Source organism: Natator depressus, chromosome 9, assembly GCF_965152275.1.
Source record: "Natator depressus isolate rNatDep1 chromosome 9, rNatDep2.hap1, whole genome shotgun sequence".
Classification (NCBI taxonomy): Eukaryota; Metazoa; Chordata; order Testudines; family Cheloniidae; genus Natator; species Natator depressus.
Genome location: NC_134242.1, coordinates 15,321,163 through 15,342,732, shown reverse-complemented (window position 1 = coordinate 15,342,732; position 21,570 = coordinate 15,321,163). Strand labels below are relative to the sequence as shown.

At 39.5% G+C, this 21,570-nt stretch overlaps 1 protein-coding gene across 1 annotated transcript in view; it reads left to right on the top strand.

Moving 5' to 3' along the window:
- Positions 1-21,570, top strand: part of FNDC3B (fibronectin type III domain containing 3B) — a 355,800-nt gene that overhangs the window by 167,247 nt on the left and 166,983 nt on the right. The window contains exons 4-5 of the mRNA XM_074963564.1: positions 7,876-7,952; positions 19,467-19,710. Coding sequence (XP_074819665.1) covers positions 7,876-7,952; positions 19,467-19,710 — 321 coding nt within the window. The remainder of the gene's footprint in view (positions 1-7,875; positions 7,953-19,466; positions 19,711-21,570) is intronic.

Below are 21,570 nucleotides of genomic sequence, written 5' to 3'. Positions count from 1 at the left end.
ATAACAAGTGAATGGTATTTAAAATCATGTAAAACTGATGTGAGAAGATAGTGAGGCCTTTGACTTGTCAAAAGCACAATCATCAGCCTTGATGACTGTTTTTGGCACCTACAGCATGATCATCTCATGTTTTATTTTAAGTTATATATTCAAAAACAATAGCAACAACAAAGTTTGGCCTGCATCCTTAGAGATACCCAGATGGCCTTAACCTTGTCCCCATCCCTCACCAAACTGCCATACTATCTACCTAATAAACATGCAGGTCAGATAAAAACATTTTCATAAGACTTTCTACGAAAGAACTCTGTAGAACATACTTGTTTTTAACCTAAAGGTTTGATACATATGTGTGACTCTCTGCCACCCAGTGCCTCTTGTGTGTAAGGTTAAGATACCTTCATCCATCCTTTTTCTGAGGCTACAAACGCTTCCATTGACTTCAGTGGAGCCAGGATTTCACCCTTTGTTTATAAGTCTCAGAGAGGGCAAAACTGAAAGTCCTGTAGATTTCCGAGACATAATCCCCCCAAATTGTCCCAAAATGATCAGTTTTTGAAGAGCCTAAATACATTATTACCACAGCAGACAAATACTTCTTTTTGGGGGGGGGGGGAGAATCTAAAGAAAATGCACTTTTGTTTAAATGCTAATTAGAATGTATATGACTAGACACAGTACAAGACAGATTAGATTCTGTGTACGTATTCTGTGCGAGTGTGTTGTATATCCATCCTAAGGGATTACCTGTCTGTCTGTCTGTGTACATAGAGGTGTTCATTATTAAGTCAGCAGTTACCACACTCTAATATTCATTTTTAACCTCAGGAAGCGGGAGATAGTATACCACAGTGCATCAGCCGCTGGTTAATACTGCCTTTGTGTGTCACATCTGTTTATTTATCCAGACGCTTATGTGGCTCCCATCTCTGCATCATTTAAGGACTTTTCAGTGTTGACTGCTGTGTACGTATGTACACAGCATGTATCTATATATGCATAATGTATGTGTATATGAGGTGATAAGCCATGTGATAAATTCCTTTACTACTTCTGTATTTTGGTAGATTGTATTACTGTATTTATTTTGCACCTTTGAGTGCCTCACCTGTGCTAACACTGATTTATCAGAGTGGATTGTTTCTCATATTCCAACCCTCCTAAGAAGCTTACAAATAGTGGCTCTTTTTTTCTCCTTTAAGCTCCTGCCACCAAAAAGAAGTTTCTCCTTTTTTCTCCTGAACGTGGAATCTAATCCAACGTCTGGGATCAAAAACATTGAGTCCTGGATAAGTGACATTAAGATCTAGTGTCGCGCTAACCAAGATTAGAGACAGAGGGCCTGATTTTTCAACTACCTTACACCTTGTGATGTCATTTACAACTGTGCAGAGAGAGAGCCCAGTGCACAGAAATCACTGCCATTCTGATTTAGTAACATTTTACACCTATTAAGCACAGGGGGGAATGACTCCACAAGAGGCAAGGCAATGGAGAATCAGGTTCAAAAGCTCCAACTCATAAGACCGCTATGATTCATGGCTTTCCAGGAACATATACAGCATCTGATACAGCCCTGATGGTTTGTGAAATATCTCACCTTTAAAATTGTGGCCACATGTTGTAGACAAAAGGTATTTGAGATTAATATGATGAAGAGTTAGGATTTTATACAATGGTCTGAATGACTTAAACTTTTGATCATGCCACAGCAAGCATGTGCTAACTAACACAGCTTCACTGTGTAGGCAAAGAAAAAAACACTATTGGAACCTGACCGGCAAAGGGGAGCAAGCCCATTGGCCCCAGAGGTGAACAGATGTGTCTGATTCTCCTTTGCAGTGTCCACCTTATAGTAGATGATAGGTTTGTTTGATGATAATGGAGTGTAAAGAGATGACTTGTATTCACGATAGTGAATGTTTGTGCCTGCTTCATTGAGGAAATTGTTCTGGAACAGCTGCTCATCTTTGTGGAGACTCTTGGATTGCTGCCAAGGTCAATGAGACCTGGGTTGCTCTGTTCTCTGAAAAAGTTCTGGTCATTTGTTTTAGAGAAGCAGGTGTATGTCACTGGCCAACATGACCTTTAATTGTCTTCTCCCCATTTTGGTCACACCTTTTGCTTAACAAATGCGTTTCCCGAGATGTGCCCTGTATTCCAAGCAGAGATCATATAAATTTTAGTATGAATGGGAGTGATGCACGGCACTTTTTCTGTTCAAATTATAATCATAAAGTTAAACAAAACTCAGTGGATTTACTTTGCAGGGATTTATGTCAGTGTTTACTGAGCCAATCAATCCATGTAAGTTCACACTCCTCCTAAATTTTGAGTTCCCAGCACCTCTCAATTTCAAAGTGAAACTCAGCTGAAATCAGCAAGTGTCAGGTAATTTCTCCATTAATTTCACTAATTTCAATGTAAAATTGTACGTTGACCCAAATTCTCTCGCTAAATTCATGAAAATCAGTGAAGCTTTCAGTGAATGTGGTCTGAATGTGAAGTTTATTCTGAAGCCAGGTGGGTTCCGAGTCCTAATAATAAGCCAAGGTAAAATGGTTAATGGTATCACACAACAGAGCCTATGCCCAGATCCTGGAACACACTGTGAATAATATTGTACACTGAATGTTGTTTAGCAATAAAACCAAGGCAAGTAATACATTTAGGTGGAAAATTGCAAAGGCATGCTGCAAAGCAAATGATCCAAGGCAGAAAAAATTAACTAGAGTTGGCCTCTATACCTTAGAAGAAGAAAAGAGAGTAAACTAGAGAGATTTAATTAAATGTGTGTATATAAAAGGTCCTGCAGGAACAGGAAAGGACCCGATCTCTGCCAAAAATGTCATTGTGTAGTAATTAATTTTAAAAGGAGTCATGGTCTGAGAGTGAGCCTATAAGCAGTTGAGTCAGAATTTCCTGAAACAAGACATCACTTTATACTTGGGGACAGAGGGGGAAATAGAGAGGAGAATTGTCAACCTGCTCATGACAGAATTGGACACATTTTTGAAGAGAGACAGAAGTGGAGAATGTGTTGTTAAGCCACACTTTTAATCTACAATTCATGCATCAGGGCTGTATTATTGCATTATAGCATCAAAAAGCAATGACACATTTAGGGTTACAAATAGCATTATTTATGTTGTACAATAGAGGTAAATGCACTTTACAGACAGCACAATATTTTAAAACTTCATCAGGCAGCTGCTTGCCACAGGACTAAACCTACTAGTCAATGGGCAGCGCAGAAGAAAGCGGGGAGAGGAGCACCAGCAAGGAAGGTCCATGGTCAGTAGTTGGTGAGAAGATCAATCCTGCAGCTGTCATCTGCTGAGAGTTTGGGAGGATGCTGGGAATCTTCCCAGGTACTTCCTACAGGGTTGCCATCTTGTAATGGCCTCTGGCTAATATGTGTCTGATAAATTTGAAGCCTCCCTCCCATTGTGGTTATGGGAAGAAGAGAAAGAGTGCACTCTCATACCCTCCCTCACACCTCCCCCAGTCTCCTGGCTGCCTGCTGTGTGTGTGTGTGTGTATGTATGTGTGTGTGTGTTGGGGTATCTCTGCTACTTAACCACTCCTCCTAGTCTTACATTTTAAAGGGCTCCTCCATTTTGAACAGATCTGGCCATGGCATTTGGGGGCAGGCCTTTGAAAGTCAATGGAGTTACTTTGTATTTACACCTGTGTAACTGGGAGCAGAATTTGGCCTATTGTGCTGCAAGAAGAGGTGTCCCACACTCCTCTGGCTTTGCGTTTTGTTACAAACTCAAGACACAGCCCTGGTTTAGTAAACCATTCAAGTGAACCTGGCACCAATATATGGCTGCACATTAAAACAAAGTGAAATTTGGCTCTTTTAGTTAAATTTCACTTTGAATGTTGTGGTTTTGTTCAGAAACTTGAAATAAAACTCATTGCATTCAAACCCTTTAAGGAAATACGGGCATGCACTTGTGACTCGAAACAACAGAATTGGTAGAACTGCAGCTGTTAGTCCCATTTTTCTTAAAATCAATAAATATTTAATTTCCCTAAAAATGACAGTTCCTTTTGTATTTGTTCAATACTCACTAAAGGTGGTTTTATTACAGAGAACAGACTTTAACAACTCCCAGGACATGTCCCCCTTTGGAGACGATTTCTGTCTGTTATACAATACCCCTGGAAGTTGTTTTGATAACAGTGATGAGAGAGAAGAAATAATGTATGCTAAAGTAATTTGGTGAGGCTTGAAATCAAGGCAGCGAAGAAAAGATTTTCTAGCAGCAAATCATTCACCTGTCTGACATTCCTTAAAAACTGTTATCCAAATGACTTTAACAGTTTAAGGGTCATGCCTGAGGTTAAGAGACTGTTTGCATGGTTCACATTTTGATGATAAAACATGATATTTTTATTGAACTGGTAGCGTTACAGTCAACAGCATCTGTTGTACAGGAGTTTGAGTTCTTCTTGCAAGAAGATTGCTGCTCCATATGAGCAACTGGCAGATGTTTTAATGTAAATGGTTCTAAAGGAAGTGGAGTTAAGTGTGTTTCGGTTAGTTGAAGAGTAGTTAGAGCCTGCTGTGTATTTGCAAGTACTAAAAATGTTCCTTTTTAAATTTAGTTCAGAGCTGGTAGTTCTATGTGATTGGAAATAATCACAGGGCAGCCATTGCATGTTAGACCCCCCCCAGCTATAAGCGGATCCCAATTTGGGGCGGGCTTCAAATGGATGAAATGTTTTTCAGGGTTTATTGCATTAAGCAACATTCACTGAATTCTATATAGCAACTGAATTACTGGTCACTTAAGTGCTAAGTTATGGTCTTTTCAGTTTATGCAGTAATTTTTTTCTAACAGTTGTTCAAGTAAAAATAACCCAGCGAATGACTCATGTTGCAATATGTATCCGTGACCATTTTAATTACGCCTCTACCCCAATATAATACGGTCCAATATAACGTGAATTCGGCTATAACGTGGTAAAGCAGCTCTCCGGGGGGTGGAGCACGTTATTTCAAAGCACATTATTCCTTCGTACACTCTAATCCCTATAACCGGTAAGGTTTTTTGGCTCCCGAGGACCACGTTATATCGGGGTAGAGGTGTATTTAATTATTTACCCTCATTATTGTGATGTAGGTCAAGTTCCATAAGCAAAATTGACTGTATGTGTGTTAAATGTATCTGATATTATATATATCTATATAAACTATACATTTTTTCTTGCTGAAATACAACCACTTTTGGGGTGAAACGTGGCAGTTGTGTGCAGCCTACAGTGGCTTAGGATAGAAATTGAAAAATATGTGATACAAATGAAACCACATAGACAATTTACATTTTCCCCATCTAATTATCCAAACGGGAGTTCTGATACATGCCTCTCTGAACTGGTCACCACTTCATATTTTTGATGAACTAAAATAAAGCCATTGCAGATGGCAATAATTCCCACAAATTTATTGCTACTTAATGCTAACCATGTTGCGTTTGTTCCATTTCCACTTAAATATATGCAAGATAAAGAGTTCAATATGTGATCTTTAAGGAAAAGAAATGCCAGGATTTATTAGGCTCAAACTATATAAAGGGGAAGGCCTAGATGGATTATCTCTTTTCACAGAATCACAGAATATCAGGGATGGAAGGGACCTCGGGAGGTATCTAGTCCAACCCCCTGCTCAAAGCAGGACCAATCCCCAATTTTTGCCCCAGATCCCTAAATGGTCCCCTCAAGGATTGAACTCACAACCCTGGGTTTAGCAGGCCAATGCTCAAACCACTGAGCTATGCCTCCCCCCTTTTCCTTTATTCTTCATCAGGATTTGTCCTTAGGAAAAAGGATGAACAGCAGGTGAGGTCCCCGGTTGGTCAGGTATGGAAAAGGAAGGGGGCTAGTGGATACAAGAGCACTTTTTCTGTTAATGTCTTGCCCATTGTGTGGACCACATATTTTTGTCCCGAGATCATCTCAGAAGCTGCTTTATCAGATTCTTATTTGTCTGGCAAAATCTTCCAAGTTAATCATATTTCAGAGCTATATCTATCTGGTGTAACCCCTAATGTCAAAATCGATGGATGAAAAATTATTTAATTTGAGAACCTGAGCCAAATTCAGAAGGGGGATGTAAATGGTACATGCCAGTCAGTTGGTGTAATTTAAATGCAGAGAGAGCAAAAGGAAAATCAGATGTTATAAGGTGTATAGAGACTGGGTTAGTTAAGACTTCGTTGGTTGCTATTCATGCTATAACCTCATCCCTGCACCTTTTGGGAGGTTGGCGGGAGCTTAGATGCATTTACCAATGTGTAACTTGCATCACCATTTGTATCACTTTGTGTTGCAGCTGGTCCATTGACAGATGTCCTGTTTCTCTGAGGTGTTTAGCGAGAATATCTCAGCAGGGTCAGATCTGGGTATTACTTAGACAGGAAATCTCAGAAGAAATATCCAGCTTGCTGTAAAAAGTGGGGCTGGTGATTAGATGACACTGCTGCTGTTGGTGCCATCTTCCCAATGAAACATGAAAACAAGGTCCAGACAATTTTTGGTGATGAGAGATCTCGCAGAACCTTTCTTAACTTTAGGAGGACTCAGTGCCAGCCTCCTGGCCAAATTCCAATTTAGGTAATTACATTCTGCCTATCTACATTCCCCCCTTCATTTGCTATTGGATGCAGTATTCTTAGACTCCTCTTCTAAAATGCTGGGTAGTGCTGAGGTATGCTGTTAACTGACTGCTGTGTTGGACCTCAGCGAAGGTGATAATTCATGTATAGAAATATAGGACCAAACTACAGTTTCATTTACTGTGCTGTAACTGGGAGCAGAATTCTCCCATACTCTTCTCAAGTGTATTTGGATATTATAGATTGCTTCACTGTATACACCTTATTAATCTAGCACCACTGGCAGGTGCCACTACAATATTTATTTACCATATCACTTGTAACTGATCTGTAATAAGAATTTACTTAGATAGCATCATACTTTTTCGAAACAATCCGGTAAAAAATCCCTTGAGATTTGGTTGGCACTTTGCTATCAGGACAACTTCTGCTGTTGTTGACAACTTTGCATCTCTATTAATTGCCTTTCCTAATCTTAAATGCGGCTATTTAAACGTTGCTTTAAATTGTTGAGTGAACAATTTCTATTTTCCATTTTACCTGGCTACTTTTTAGTCGTGTGGCTCAGTTCATAATAATCTAATACTTATGGCACTTACTTTATTATAGTTGTATTTGATACCTCAAAATGGAACTAGTACATCTGGGGCTGGGTTTCTGAGTGGAAGTTATAAGGCTCTTGCTTACATAAGTCACATTCCAAGGTTAGTCTGAATTGCTGAGATAAAGAGTTTGGTCCTAGTGTGTTCTTGAAAAGACTCTTTCATATATGTGAAATTTATTATAATTGGAGGCTTTACTTGGGAGCTGTCTAGAACGTGCAGTCCCCATTTCCTTAGATCTCTAAAAGAGGAAAATTCATTCAGTTTAATGATATATAGGAATTGTGGCAGTAATGTGCACTCCTAGGAAGTAATGTGAACTCCTAGGAAGGGGGAGTTCACATTACTGCCTACCTCTATCTTCTTTGCTGGGTGGATAACAGCATAAAGGCTGCATTTTTAGTTCTTTTATAACTGAAAACATTCATTTAATAATTTTAAAAAGTATTTTTAAAAGCTATACGGCAGTGGCATCATCTTGAGTGTATTGGCCCAAGAGAAATTAGCCAGACACTAGAAGTTATTTGAACTGTTCAATTTCAGTTGTTACAGGTTTCTAACGTGGTGATGTTTGGCAGCACAATTTATGTGTGCTTAATTGTGTTTAAAATATATATATATATATATATTTTCTTTTTTCCAACTAGGACCGGCAGAGGTTCCCATGATGTCACCCAATGGATCCATTCCCCCTATACATGTGCCTCCAGGTTATATCTCACAGGTATGTTTCTTCAGCAACATAAATCTAATTTTGATTTTTAAGGTGTACATTTGCATAGGAGGGCAATAACCCTGATTCTCAGAAGTCTGGCTAGGATGTTCCTCACTTCCTGTTGGACAGTGTAGTTATGCTGGCAAATGTATAATGCATTTTCACCTCAGAGGTGACTACCATTTCCGCAGTAGGTAAAGCAATTCTCTTCTTCCCCCTCTACATCTGTATATATACAAAGTAGTAAAATACCATCTGTACCCATATTCTAGTAATAAAAGCTACACATACACACTGTGTAGACAATAAACTCCTCAAAATATCTCCTATCCAACAAGTTTCAGTTAATGAGTTAGGAAGTGTACGAGCCAAGAGAGTAGTGGGGAGGAGAAGAACCCACTGCATTTATACTGCCTGCAAAAGGCATTATTGCTCATCATTGTCATCATACCAGGAAATAATGCAGAATAACTAATGCATATTGTTTTTTAAAAGGCTGTGAATTGTCTCCTATTTTTTAATTTATAAAAAAGGCAAGAAAAAAAAAAGCAAGTGTGTTAAGAAAAATGTCATGTTTTAGGGTATAATCTACTTGGTCTCTTAAAAACAGTAATTGTTATTCTATATAAGACATCCACATAAGATTATTAAAAATCTGTTTTCTTTGCGTCTTCTGCAAACTTGTATGAGTTTTCAAGTAAAGAGGTTGGACAAGATAGCCTGATTCTGGTTGTGATGCAATAAACCTGATCCTATCGCCATTTCAGTGACTCATAGGACTTTGTCAGGTAAAAGTCCCACTGAAGTGTACACATACCTTTAATGTTTAAATATTTTAAATTACATGAATTTTTAAAATAATCAAGATTTTCTTTGGTTATTTAATATCAAATCTTTTTGTATTTTTAATAGGAATAGACTGGATTTTGTCTTTTTTTCCCCTCCAGTAAACAATGTATGGGTTGAGTTTAAATGGAATCTGTAATAGCCATATGTGTTTGAAAGACTGTCGATGGGATTACATTTACATCCCACAAAATACTGTAGTCATTTGGTGGGATTTTAATTTTCAAGTACAGAGACAAAATGTCATAAATGCAGGGGAAGTGATTACCAATATGTTATTGCAAAGGACCTCATGAAAAATTTGATTGTAGGCTGGTCTAAGGCCTAGCAGATAGTACAATATGCTTTTCTGTGGCAGAGTTCTAGCTTCCTCCCAATTCCTTAGGCTTTCTGGGGCCAGCAGTGCTGGAGATGGGTTTTAGGGCACCATGTGAATCATTTTCTATGGGGCCACCAGGTTTGTTGGAGTTTCTGATGCAAGCACCGATGATGTAAAGGGTTACATAAGTGCTGACCTCCATGTGAGGGAGAGTGTGTTGGTGCGTATGAATCCATGTGCAAGATCATAACCTTTGAGAAAGCATCTGTTCCTTTTTTATGCAGGCTCTCCGTTTGGGGATCTTATTAAATCCTGGCTGCTCTTGAATGTTCAGGTAGCAGCTGTGGCTAAGAGCCATTGATTTTGTTTTCTTCTCTGCACACTGAGAAATGACCTTGCTTCATGCAACCGAACCCTAGTCACCTTGAGATTATCTCATATAGTATGCATAATAGTGATGATACTCCTTAAAGCCATTCATGAGCTGAAGTTGGTGCTGAATATTTCTGGCCACTGAGCGTCATACAGAGAATACATTACACTGATACTCCATAGTCCACTCTGGTTTCTGATTGGCTTCCAAGTGGAATGAAAAGGGGTAACTGATTTGAGACCTGACTACCTGAGAGGTCACCTCTTTTCCATTGTGGTACCATTGGAAGTGTCCTTTGTTTTCAGTGGGCGGGAGCTGGAGGCAGGGCTTTTTCCATGAGGGAGTTTTGACTCTGGACCTTGCTGCCCTTTTCATTTGGTCCAACAGAGCCCAAAGTTGTTAATATTTAGGGCACACTTCAGAACTCATCATTTTTCTAAGGGCATTGTTTGGAGATGTGGGTGATTAGATGTGGGTATTTATATCTATATCTATTTCTTTCTTTCTTTCTTTCTGCATTTTAAGTGTTATAAAAATACCGTGGGCCATTGTGAAGGGTACTTTACAGAAATCTGAGGGGAATCTTTTCAGACACAAATGGGAATTGGGTACCTAACTGCCATTTAAAAATCTTGTAATTTAGTGAATAAAATAAAAAATTTGCTCCGAGCACTGGTGGACAGTACTGGAAAAAATACAAGATTATAATAATTAAAATGGTTTTATTAAAAAATAAAACAGATTTGCTTATTTTCTCTTTGAATTTGTTTTCTCCTCTTTTTAATACCTTTTAGTACTAAACTCCTACTTTTCACTCATCTTGGTTCAGGCTCTACCAAGATAAATGGCAGTATATTACAGAGGTGTCTCCCAAAAATTGCCTTTGGCAGTAATAATCCACAGATTGTACTTGTTTCTGAACCCAGTGCCACTTCAACTCACAAGCATTTCTGCAGACCACCAGTAATAATCTATACCAAAGAAGCCTTTTAAGTACCTTCTAAAATATATTTTCTTTCTAAGAAAAGCAGCTGGAAATGCATATTGCAAAGTTTTAGGGAAAACTATATACTAATTTTTAAAAGCCTCAGAATGTCCTTTCTGTCATGTGGAAAATGAATATTTTGCCTTACAGATGACTTCATGCTAAATAATAGTTGAAAGAAGATAGCAGTCAAATTGGTTGGTTGATGTTGATGATGTACTAGCTGTGTATGTGTTGTTCGCTTTTGACTTTGTTCTGTTGTGTTGGTATTTAATAGGGTTTATTGCATGATAATTTGAATTGTGTTCTGTCTCTTTTGGCAGAGCCTGGGCAAGGATCTAAAGCAAATAAGTGGGACTCCAAGATGTGAATAAAAATACATTTTATTTTGGTTTTTGTCTGCCCTCAAAGTGTACATCTCAGACTCAGGCAGAAAGCAAATAACCCTGTGGAGAAATAACCAGGTCTGTTAAGAGAGAGCCATAAAACTTTTTTCCATTTTGTTATGCCAAGCTTTTGGAGCTGAGTGTATTAGCCTTGAACATTACATTGCCATCCAGTGACTGCAACCCAGGATTAAAATGCTTCATTACCTCTGCAACATTGCAAAAACGTTTGGTAAAAGGGAGCTGGCAGGATGTCTCTCTGCCCTGCAAGACCAAGTCTATTGGTAGTGAACAGTAAAACAGCTGGAGTCTATTTCTAGACTTCAAGGACTACGTGAGTAGTCTTGATTAGGAAGAGGGGTTTGTCTCTGTTATAAAAGTCAAGAAAATGTTTCACGCTGTAAGGTCTTAAGCGGGGGAGAAGAAATCCAGGAAAATAAACATGCACCAACAGCTCTCATCACCCATGTTTTGTTGGTGGGTTTTTTGTTTTTTTTGGGGGGGGAGGGTGTTCTTGTTTTTTTAGCAAGGCACAGTATAGCCAGTCACTTTGTACTATAGGACATCAACCAGATTCCTTTTCTTCTCAGCAAGCCAACTTCTTTGTGATGGGGAAGCTGTTGGGTAAAAGAAGTCAGGGGCTGTAGGATCTACTCCTGGTTTCCACTGATGCTTGCTGTGTGACACTCTGCCTCCATTACCCCCCTCTGCCATATTACAATGACATTTATCCACCTTTGTGAAGCACTTCAGGATCTAAAGATAAGACACTGTCGAAGTGCACACAATATTATTTTTCTCACAGTAAGTGCTATCTTCCCCTTTTATGGTTGTGTGTGTATGTATGTAGCTCATCCCTAGCTTGTGTCTGTTTCAGCCTCCTGCTTTATTAATCCTTACCCTCTTCCCTCGATCTGCTGGCAGTGCTCCTACTAATAAAGCCCAATATGCCATCAGCCTTCTTGGCAACAAGAGCACACTGTTGACACATAGAAATGGGCAAATTCAGTCCATACACATGTTTAATATAAACACACAGAAGCATCATTAATATTATTATTATCCATGTCAGGACCTTTCTGTAACGTTCCTCATGAGAGGAGAGAACGAAGGGATCGGGGGACTATTTGCTAACAGACACAGATTGTCTCCCCCAACATGCCCCTTCCAGTCTTCGCAAAGAAATGTACCTTTCTTCTGCTCCATCCATGAAGAGCTGCTCTGTAAATGTCATATATTTTGAGGGGGTTGCACACTACAGTTCTCCTCTCATCTGTAGCTTTTTGGGTGTATTTCTGAAATTTGGTTCAATACAGTACATAGTTTTATTTGCAGGATCTTCGTTGAATAATTGGGTTGTGTCATCATATTAAGACATTGGTAATGTCTCAAAACATTGCATAGGAATGGTGTGCACAAACCAAATTAACAATTTTTGGGTATCCACGTACTGCTCAGGTCACCAAGCCTTAGATGAAGTATATGAGAACTGAAGTTAAAGCATCCTTGGTCGAGGGAAACTGGCTAGAAACGTCATTATTACTGTTGATTTTACATGGAAGGTGCTCAGATTCATAGAGTTTAAATCCAGAAAGGACCATTAGATCTGACCTCCTATATGTTACATGGATACTACAGCGGTCGGCGCCAGTGTAAAACTCTAACTGCTTGTGTACACTAGAAAGATTTGATGTTTTAAATAGACTGGTATAGGCAGAGTGGGAACTTCTCCTATCAAGTGTGAACGCAGTTACTGTGTACCGGTATAGCTTCTTCTGGTTCGGAAAGCAAAATAGGCTTGGTATAACAGTGTCCACACTGGTATAGCTGTAGCAGTTTAAAAAAAAAATCACATGCCTATTGAAATAGAATCATAGAAATGTAGGGGTGGAAGGGACCACAGCAGGTCCTGTAGTCCAACACTCCACCCTCCCGCCCCTCCACGTGCAGGCATGATTCCATATAACTAGATCATCTTTGACAGGTTTTTCTCTAGCCTGTTCTTAAAAATCTTCAATGGCAGGCATTCCACAACTTCCTTATTTTGGCCCAAGATCCGCCCTGTTAATATTAATTGAGTTAAGCACCTGGTCACAATTAACTTACTGAAGCAAAAAAGGCATTAAACAGTTCAGCCTTCTGTGTGTCATCCATTATTTGCTCTTGTTTCCTCTTAAGTAATAGACCTACATTGTCCTTGGTCTTTTTCTTATTTCTAATTAATGTATAGAACCTCTTCTTATTGCATTTTATGTGCCTTGGGAGTCGTAACTTATTTTGTGCCTTAACCTTTCTGATTTTTGTCCCTCCATGCTTGTGCGATTTGTTTGTACTCACATGACAAACAGTATGCATACATTCACAAATTTTTTTAAGTCCCAAAGGGGGCCATTATAATCAACTTAGTGTGACCTTCTGAATAACACAAGCCATACATTTTCACCCAGTAATTTCTGCATGAAGTCCATGACATCCAATCCTGATTTAAAAATTTCAAGTAATGGAAAATATACCACATCCCTAGGTGTGTTGTTCCAACAGCTAGTTACCTTCACTTAAAAAAAAAAAAAAAAAAAAAACACCATATTTTCAGTCAAATTGTCTAGCTTCAGCTTCCAGCCATTGGATCTTTTATATTTTTGCCTGCTAGATTGAAGAGTCCTCTGCTAGCAACTCTTCTCTTTGTGTACGGACACACTGTGATTGAGTCACCTTTTAACTTTCTGTTTGATAAACTAAGCAGATTAATTTTCTTAACTCTCTGTGTAAGGCAGATTTGCCAGATTGCAAATATCCTTACAGTAAATGTTGTAGAGTAATCATAAATATCAACCCCATATACAGTAATTATTTCTTAAGTGCCATAATGATTTACCATGTCACTGAAGCCAATGTGCATATTCCTACTGTCTACTAGCTAAGTTAGACGTCTAGATTTAATAGTGAGTGTTTTTAAGTGATGGATGCCAAGAATCTGGCGTTGAAATTGTCAGGACTGGCATGATCTTGGATAAACATGTCTACTAAATCAAAGTGAATAAATAAAAATGTTAAGGCACCCAGTTTCTTGGAGACAAGCTCATTACTTAGTACTTTTTCCTGGCTAAAAATTGATATATGAACTGATTTGCAAATGTGTTCACGAAATGCCCAAAATATCAATTAAAAAACAGACTGTTTAACCCCCATCATAAAGTATTGCACAATCAGCACTTCTTGCTGTGCATCAGAAATTAACCATGTTGATGTAACAATTATTGTTCCAGTTACACTTTCTGAAGTATCATTTATTTTGTGGTGTGTAAGTTAAAGTATACTTTGAATGAAGATGTAAAATGAGTTCTATACAACTAAGATTCAGTCCTTTGCATGGACATAATACAATATATGTGAGCTATATTAAATTCCTTTTAAAAAGTTTATGCAATATCTGTAGTTAACGTAGGTTTCAGCTACTGACTCAATTTTTTCTGTAGGAGAACATGAAAGTTTATGGGTAGAATTAACATCTTTCAATTTTGTTAATTGGTTAAGATATTTAGTTTAGTGGGGGCAAAAGCAGTGATGAACATACAGAGCAGTTATGTTTTCAGAATAGATTAACAACCACAATTTGATAGAATTGGCATTGTCATAGTGACTTAATGATGACATCAATGTAAAACCAAATGAGAGTAAAATTAAAAACTGTACTGGTGTCAAGAATGTGTCAAGATGATAAGTGGGAGCTCAGTGGGGAGAGAACATTTTATTATGTCGAATGAATGTCCATGCAAATTTCAGTGAAAGTTTACCCCACCCAATAATTACACCCCCAAAACAAAACATGAAGGAAACACAGAAATTATGCTGTAATAATGTTATTAAAGATGCATCATGCCAGTTAGACCAGAAGGCATTTAAAAACTAACGATAAATAGCCTTTCTACTAGTTATAATTTGGAAGCAGACTAGATAATGAAGGTTCTAGGTACCAAATGAATACTTTTCAATATGTATAGAATAGGCAGCTGTGAATGTGATGGCACAAGTTATTATCAGCTAGTTGTTGTTTATATTCCAGTAGCACCTAAAGGCCACAGTCAGAGTTGGGACCCATTGTACTAGGCATTGAACATACACATAATAGAAAACAGTCCGTGCCCCAAGGAACTTACAGGCTGTAAGGCAAGACAGGCAAACAAGTATAGATGAACAAAAACATTTGCTGACTTTCTTTAAATCGCAAAATTTAACTTTCCCTATTCTCTGTGCTATTTAGACAAATGGAGCAAAACTAGATGGGACTAAACCCTTTTTATTTGGGAGGTTTGGATGAAATGGGACCTGGATTTCATCTCCAAGTATGGATTTGCAAAACCAAAATCTGTCAAACATTAATTTTACAAAATCAAAACCACCTGAAGTTTTTTTTTTAACTTCTGCTTAGTTATCTACCCTCTGACATATAATATACAGGGTTATCATTTATTTATTAAGAACATAATGTCATAAGTAGACATCTGACCTGCACCTGCAAAATTGACAGGTGCATGCTTCACCTGAAAATCCTACATTTGGTCATGAAGAGGATCTTTTGCCCATGTAAACAGAGCATTGGTGTATATGGGCTTGATTTGGAACAGCCGTGTGGCTTGCAGGCACAATTGAATTGCCAACATTTATGAATTTGAAATAAACAAATAAAAGATGTGCTCTGTTCGCTCCTTGATGCAGTCGGTTATAAAACTAGCTGATCCCCTGACCTCTCAAATGTGCTGATATCTCTTAGCTCCATCCAGTGGCAGAAATTCACCTGAAGGTCTTCAAAAGGGTCTTGAGCATTTTTTTTTCAGGATTCATCTTCTAGAAGACAGATCACAGTTTAATTTTCAGTTGTCATTGCACCACAATCTTTCTGTTCGGTTTGTTTGTCCACATATTTATCCTTCTCCTTCATCGAAAACACAAAATATATATAAAATCTAATCTAACTTTGCAGATAAGAGCTTGAGCTTGCCTGGTACATTCCAAGCCTTCTTTCAGGCTTGGCCTAATTAAAGCCAAACGATGAAAAGACTTGTTCTGTCTCCGACTAGAATTTTTGGGCTTTAAATGCCAGTCAGGTTAGAACGTGATCTAAGCTTGAGATAAGTAGAGTTGACATTTCATTACAAACTCTTACACAACACAAATAAGTGTTTATTTTAAAATCTGAGCATTTGGACACTCCCCAAATTTCTCTTCAATGTCTTGGCCAGAACTGATACATGGCTGGTGAATAAGGGATATCATGAAAGCTGAAGAGAGCAGAATATAAAAGATCGACAGTCTGAAATTACAAGAATTAAAGTAATCTTATGATCTAAATGAATCCCTGAAGTCCCATTCAGTGTCTGTCTGGAGTTTTATAAATCTCTGAAATCTAAGAATGGCAATTTTCAAATTGCTGACCTACATTGTAGGGTTAAAGGTTAATGACCAGATATATCAAACTAAATGCTTTGTATTCTGGTTTATACAGAGTAGCACCTACCAGGTATTATACTGACACTTAGTAATACATAAGAAACTCAAATTCACACCAATGCTTTTGACTCTTAATTTTTGACTCTGTAAAAATTTCATTTAAAGGTGGAGGGTCTCCTGTGTGTATTTGTTTGATTAATAGTCTCTCATGTTAACAGTGTGAACCTGACTGAGTCTGTCCTGAATGAACTGTGATAACAACACCTAGATACAAATAGTAGTACCTCCAGGACACTGTGTACTATATGGATAGTCAATGGGGCAGAAGCCCTGGCTTCTTCCCTACATCCTTCCTTTAACTGTGTGGTAGGTGGCAGAACCCTGAAACTGATTTATTGTACAGAAGGTACTCTTTGTCACTCGTCTCCATTGCTCAATTCCGAGCTCGCTGTGTCTCCCTCCATATGCACCCTCACATGCTGGGATGTAGGCAGCACTCCCTACAAATTTTCCCAGTACTGACAGTAAACATCCACAAAACTATCTCCTCCTTCAAACCCCTCCTTAAAACTTTCCTTTGCCATGATTTGACAACTTAAAAACCTGTTAGGCAGCTGGAGTTGTGAGACAAAGATCTATCTATACTTAGATTGTAAGCTCTTCGGGGCAGAAGCTGTCTGTTAGTTCTGTCTTTGTCCAGTGCCTAACACAACAGGGTCCTTGTTCATGACTGGGGCTGGTAGGCCATATAATACTGCAAATAGTAAATAATAATAATTAGCTGCTGTTACATGACTGTATTAAACTCAGTGTACTTGAGCAAAGTACATTTTATAATTCCTATACCTCTGACAAATCTCAACCAATTTTCACCAAACCATCAACAAACAGACCTATGACCTGGGACAATCTTCACATACCCCTGAAGATCTAGTGCTGTTCAGAAAGTAAATAAAAGGTTAAAACATTTTTTTTCAAATGATGATGGGTTTTTGTCAGTCTTTGTTCCCCAAAATGACAGCATCTGTTGGCTTAAATAAGAAAAAAAATATTGTCTCCAAATCTGAGAACAAACATGCCAAATTTCAGTCCAAAAGTAAAACCACTGAAAAAATTATAAACAACTGAAAATTACTATTTATGCTAAAAATGTTTGCCCCTTTAATAACACACACTGCCCCATGTTTTGCCCAAGATACTTAGGGCCAAATCATGCACATCTAGGAGCTTGTCTACCAGGGAAAGTTGGCTGGCATAGCTGTGTACTGAAATAAGCTATTCTGTAATAGCTATTTCAGCAGAGCCCACCGTGTGGACAGTCTGTTGTGGAATAATTTATCTGCTTTCTGAGTGGAGTAATTATTCCGGAGTAAAGTCACTTTTATTCTGGAATAGTGTCCACATTGGGAGCTATTCCAGAAAAACTAGCAGAATACAGTATTCTGCTGTAGGTATGCAGGTCAGTTTGCCTGTGGAGATGAATACTTGTTCTCTCTCCCGTTGACGTCAGTGGGATAACTCATGTAAGGCAAAACTTGCCCCTTAATGAAAACATTCTTATTTTATTTGAGCATAAGCTTTCGTGAGCTACAGCTCACTTCATCGGCTGTAGCTCACGAAAGCTTATGCTCAAATAAATTGGTTAGTCTCTAAGGTGCCACTAGTACTCCTTTTCTTTTTGCGAATACAGACTAACACGGCTGCTACTCTGAAACCTGTCATTCTTATTTTGTTACTTTCTGGTAACGTCTGAATTGTTCTGTGCTCTAAATACAGAAACAGTAGACACTCGTTAGGAGCAACATATCGGTGTCCTTTTGCTATGTTGCTCCTCTGCAGCTGTTGCTGTTATGGGAGTGTCATCTACCCAAAGGCGTATGAAGAGTTGAATGTGTTGGAAGAGGTGGGGCAGCCAAATTGTGGGGGGTGGGGAGGAGTTGGAAGGAGTGGGGGGGAACCCAAGTTTGGGGAATGGGGCAGGGGAACAATGGGTCTGGCAGGGGAGCCTCCAATCGGCAAAATGACTGAGTGAGCCTGGCTGCCGGGGACAGGCTGTGGATGCTCCTGCTGGCAGCTTCATGCTCCACCCTGGCGAGGGATGAATGGATGGATGGGGAGGGCACCATGTGCAGTCTGCAATGGAGGTGGGGGCAGCTCCTAACAGAGACAGAAGGGGAGAAGGGGACAGGTCAGTGCTCTGGGGAGGGAGGTCCCACAACCCCCCACTGCAAAACAGCACACCCACACCCCACCGCCAGCACCTGAAATGGAGGGCACAGCTCAGTGCGTGGGCAGGGGATCCCTGATACGCCCCACTGCAAAATAGCAACCCCCCCCATCCTTTTTCCCTGAGAAAAGCAAGGAGGAAACCTTCCAGCTGTGCCTCTGCTGCTCCCCAGAGCCCCCCCACCCCCAATCCCTTTCTTCCAGACCCTCCCCCCAAACTCCCCACTAAACATGCTCTCCACATAGGCTGTGTGAGGCAGGGCAAGTGGATGGGGCTGTGTGCCCTAGAGCTGCACTGAAGGGCCAGGGTTGGGCGGGGAGTGGAAAGATGCACCCCATGAGTACTGGCCCCCGGCTGGACAGGGCCTCCTGCTGACTCCAGCCTTTGAGCATCGCCCTGTCTGCTTTTCTGGGCAGGCTCGGTCAGGCAGGGCAAGAGGATGGGGCTGTGTGCCCTGGAGCTGTGCTGAAGGGTCAGGGTCGGGAGAGGAGCGGAAAAGTGCAGTTTGCTGTGGGCAATGCCCCTGCATTCCTCCCATCTCTGCCCCTGGATATGACGTTCCAGCGTCACAAATGTTGCTCTTATAAGGCGGCTATGTTCTTGTTACCGAATGGACGATTCGCAGTTGGGGAAATGTTGCCCCTAAGCAGCGGTGGCTCTTACAAGGTGTTGCTGTAAACAAGCGTCTCTGTACTACTTTTCTCTCCTACTACCCCTGCAGATCTAACCAACTGCAATAGGTTTATTAATTAATTAGCGTGGCTAGCTGAGTCTCCACTGGAAACCACAGTACCGCTAAGATTGCTTGTGCTGATCGTAACTGTAGAAACGTGGGTTATGATCCTAGCAAGGAGAGCTCATTTAGATGAATAATGTTATTTTTTAAAATGGTATTTGAAATGATACATGATGTATTAATTTCCCTGCTTCCCTTTTCAGGTGATAGAAGACAACACGGGTGTTCGCAGGGTGGTGGTTACACCCCAGTCTCCAGAGTGTTATCCTCCCAGCTATCCCTCCGCCATCTCTCCAACCCACCATTTACCTCCCTACCTGGCACACCACCCCCATTTCATTCACAATTCTCATACGGCTTTCTACCCTCCCGTCACCGGCCCTGGAGAAATGCCACCCCAATTTTTCCCACAGCATCATCTTCCCCCTACAATATATGGAGAACAAGGTGAGCAGAAAGAAATCCTTGTGTTTTAGATGTGTATCCAACGTATTTGCAGTGCTGGGAAAGTGGAGATTTGCAGATGAACTGTACTGTTGGTTCAGTGGTTTCCCCCACATGAACTGAACTCCTTCCTTAATCTACAGAATGGACAAGGTATTGGGGAGTGGATGCACCCCGTCTGAAAGAACTCAAAAACATCACATCCTGAAAACATAGGGTGCAGGATGCAAACCTAATTCCCAACTCAGTTTTGTTATAAGGGCAAAAAAGTACTCCCTCGTATGACTCAAAGTGCTTCTGAGAGTCAAGTTGTTGTATCATCCTGCAGCACTGTGACATAGCGTTTTTTGTCCTGTATTCAAATTTTGCCAACCCTTGTTTGGGAATGGAGGCAGGGGCCATAGGAAAGGGGGATTAGTTTTGACAAGTCTTATGGCAATCATTGTCGGAAGCTAATAGAAGGTTTCCTCTTGACACTAATGGATGAAGATGATGCACCTTCCTGACCCTTTGTCATGTTAGAGCTGCAGTGGACTTCTCAGAAATAACAAAAAGGGATTTTCTGGTTAATCTGCTTCTTTAAAATGTGCAATAGGTCATTTCAAAAGCACTATCTGGTCCCCAAGGGTAACGTGACCGCCCTAATCATTACAGGTTAAGTAAATAATTCAAGTGAAAGGAGTGAAAGCACAATTTATTTCTGTCTGCACTGTGCATTATTATGTCTGTTCCACCCTTGAGATCGTCTTTGTGTGGTCTAAAACTGTGTTAACCAAAAAGAAATGAAGTTACTGTACCTACATCAGCAAAACTACTTGAATTGCTTAACATGGCAAGTTTCTCTTTGTAGATTCACTTTTTTATTGTATTGCCAAATTATGGAATTTCACAGAATTCATAGAATTTTTCTAAACAACACTATGAAACTGTAAATCAGCTGAATCATCAGAGTGAATTTTGCCTTTGAGAGCTATAGACATGGGTATCTATCTGATTTATTTTCCCCCTCTCAATTTTATATTGATTATTATATTTAATTTTCTCATCAAGAGTGGAGTATTATCCTGAATTTGATTAGACAAAAGAAAAACTCTACACTCTGTCTCTGTTAGATGTCATTGCCTCATCAGAAACAATATCATAGCCAATAACATTAGGAACAAATTTTCCAAGTTGCTCAAGAGCTCACATACCTTAACTTGTGTATGTTTCACAGAGAGCTAATACAAAATTGTGGCGTGTCCATCCTGTAAAAAATTACAATATTTTTACAACTGAAAAGTCACTGTTTTACTTTGGCATTTTCAGTAGAAACACGTTTCATTTCAACATTGCCCTGAGGCACCACAGCAGTTTAGCCAGAAGGGAGACCAACATGCATCATGGGAGGTGTAGTTCAGCCCAGGACCGTGGCCCACAGGGGAAAATGGTGGCACAGTGCACCCGAACTGAATTCCCATGAGGCACTGAAGTAGCTCAGACAGATGCAGATTAATGTTGAACTGATTCAAACTAAATGTTCGTTTTGATTTTCCATGGGGAAAATAGAAATTTTTTGCCAAAACCACCTTTTCCTCAGAAAATGTTGATTTTACAGAAAATTCCCGACCAACTCTAGTTTTTTGTACATTGGTTGTTCTAGAAAAGTCAGGACATTGTTTTAAAAAAAAAAAAAAAAAGCTAAATGATACTGCCACAGTTTCTAGGCATGATATATCAGTAGGATAGTATCCAATCAGGTAGGATAGGAACTTTACTGTTCCCTTTTACAAAGGCACAAGTTGCTTATCTCTAATACAATTGTTTTGCTTAATAGGGAAGCTAATACAAAAGCTCCAGTACATTAGGTAGACATTCAGACTA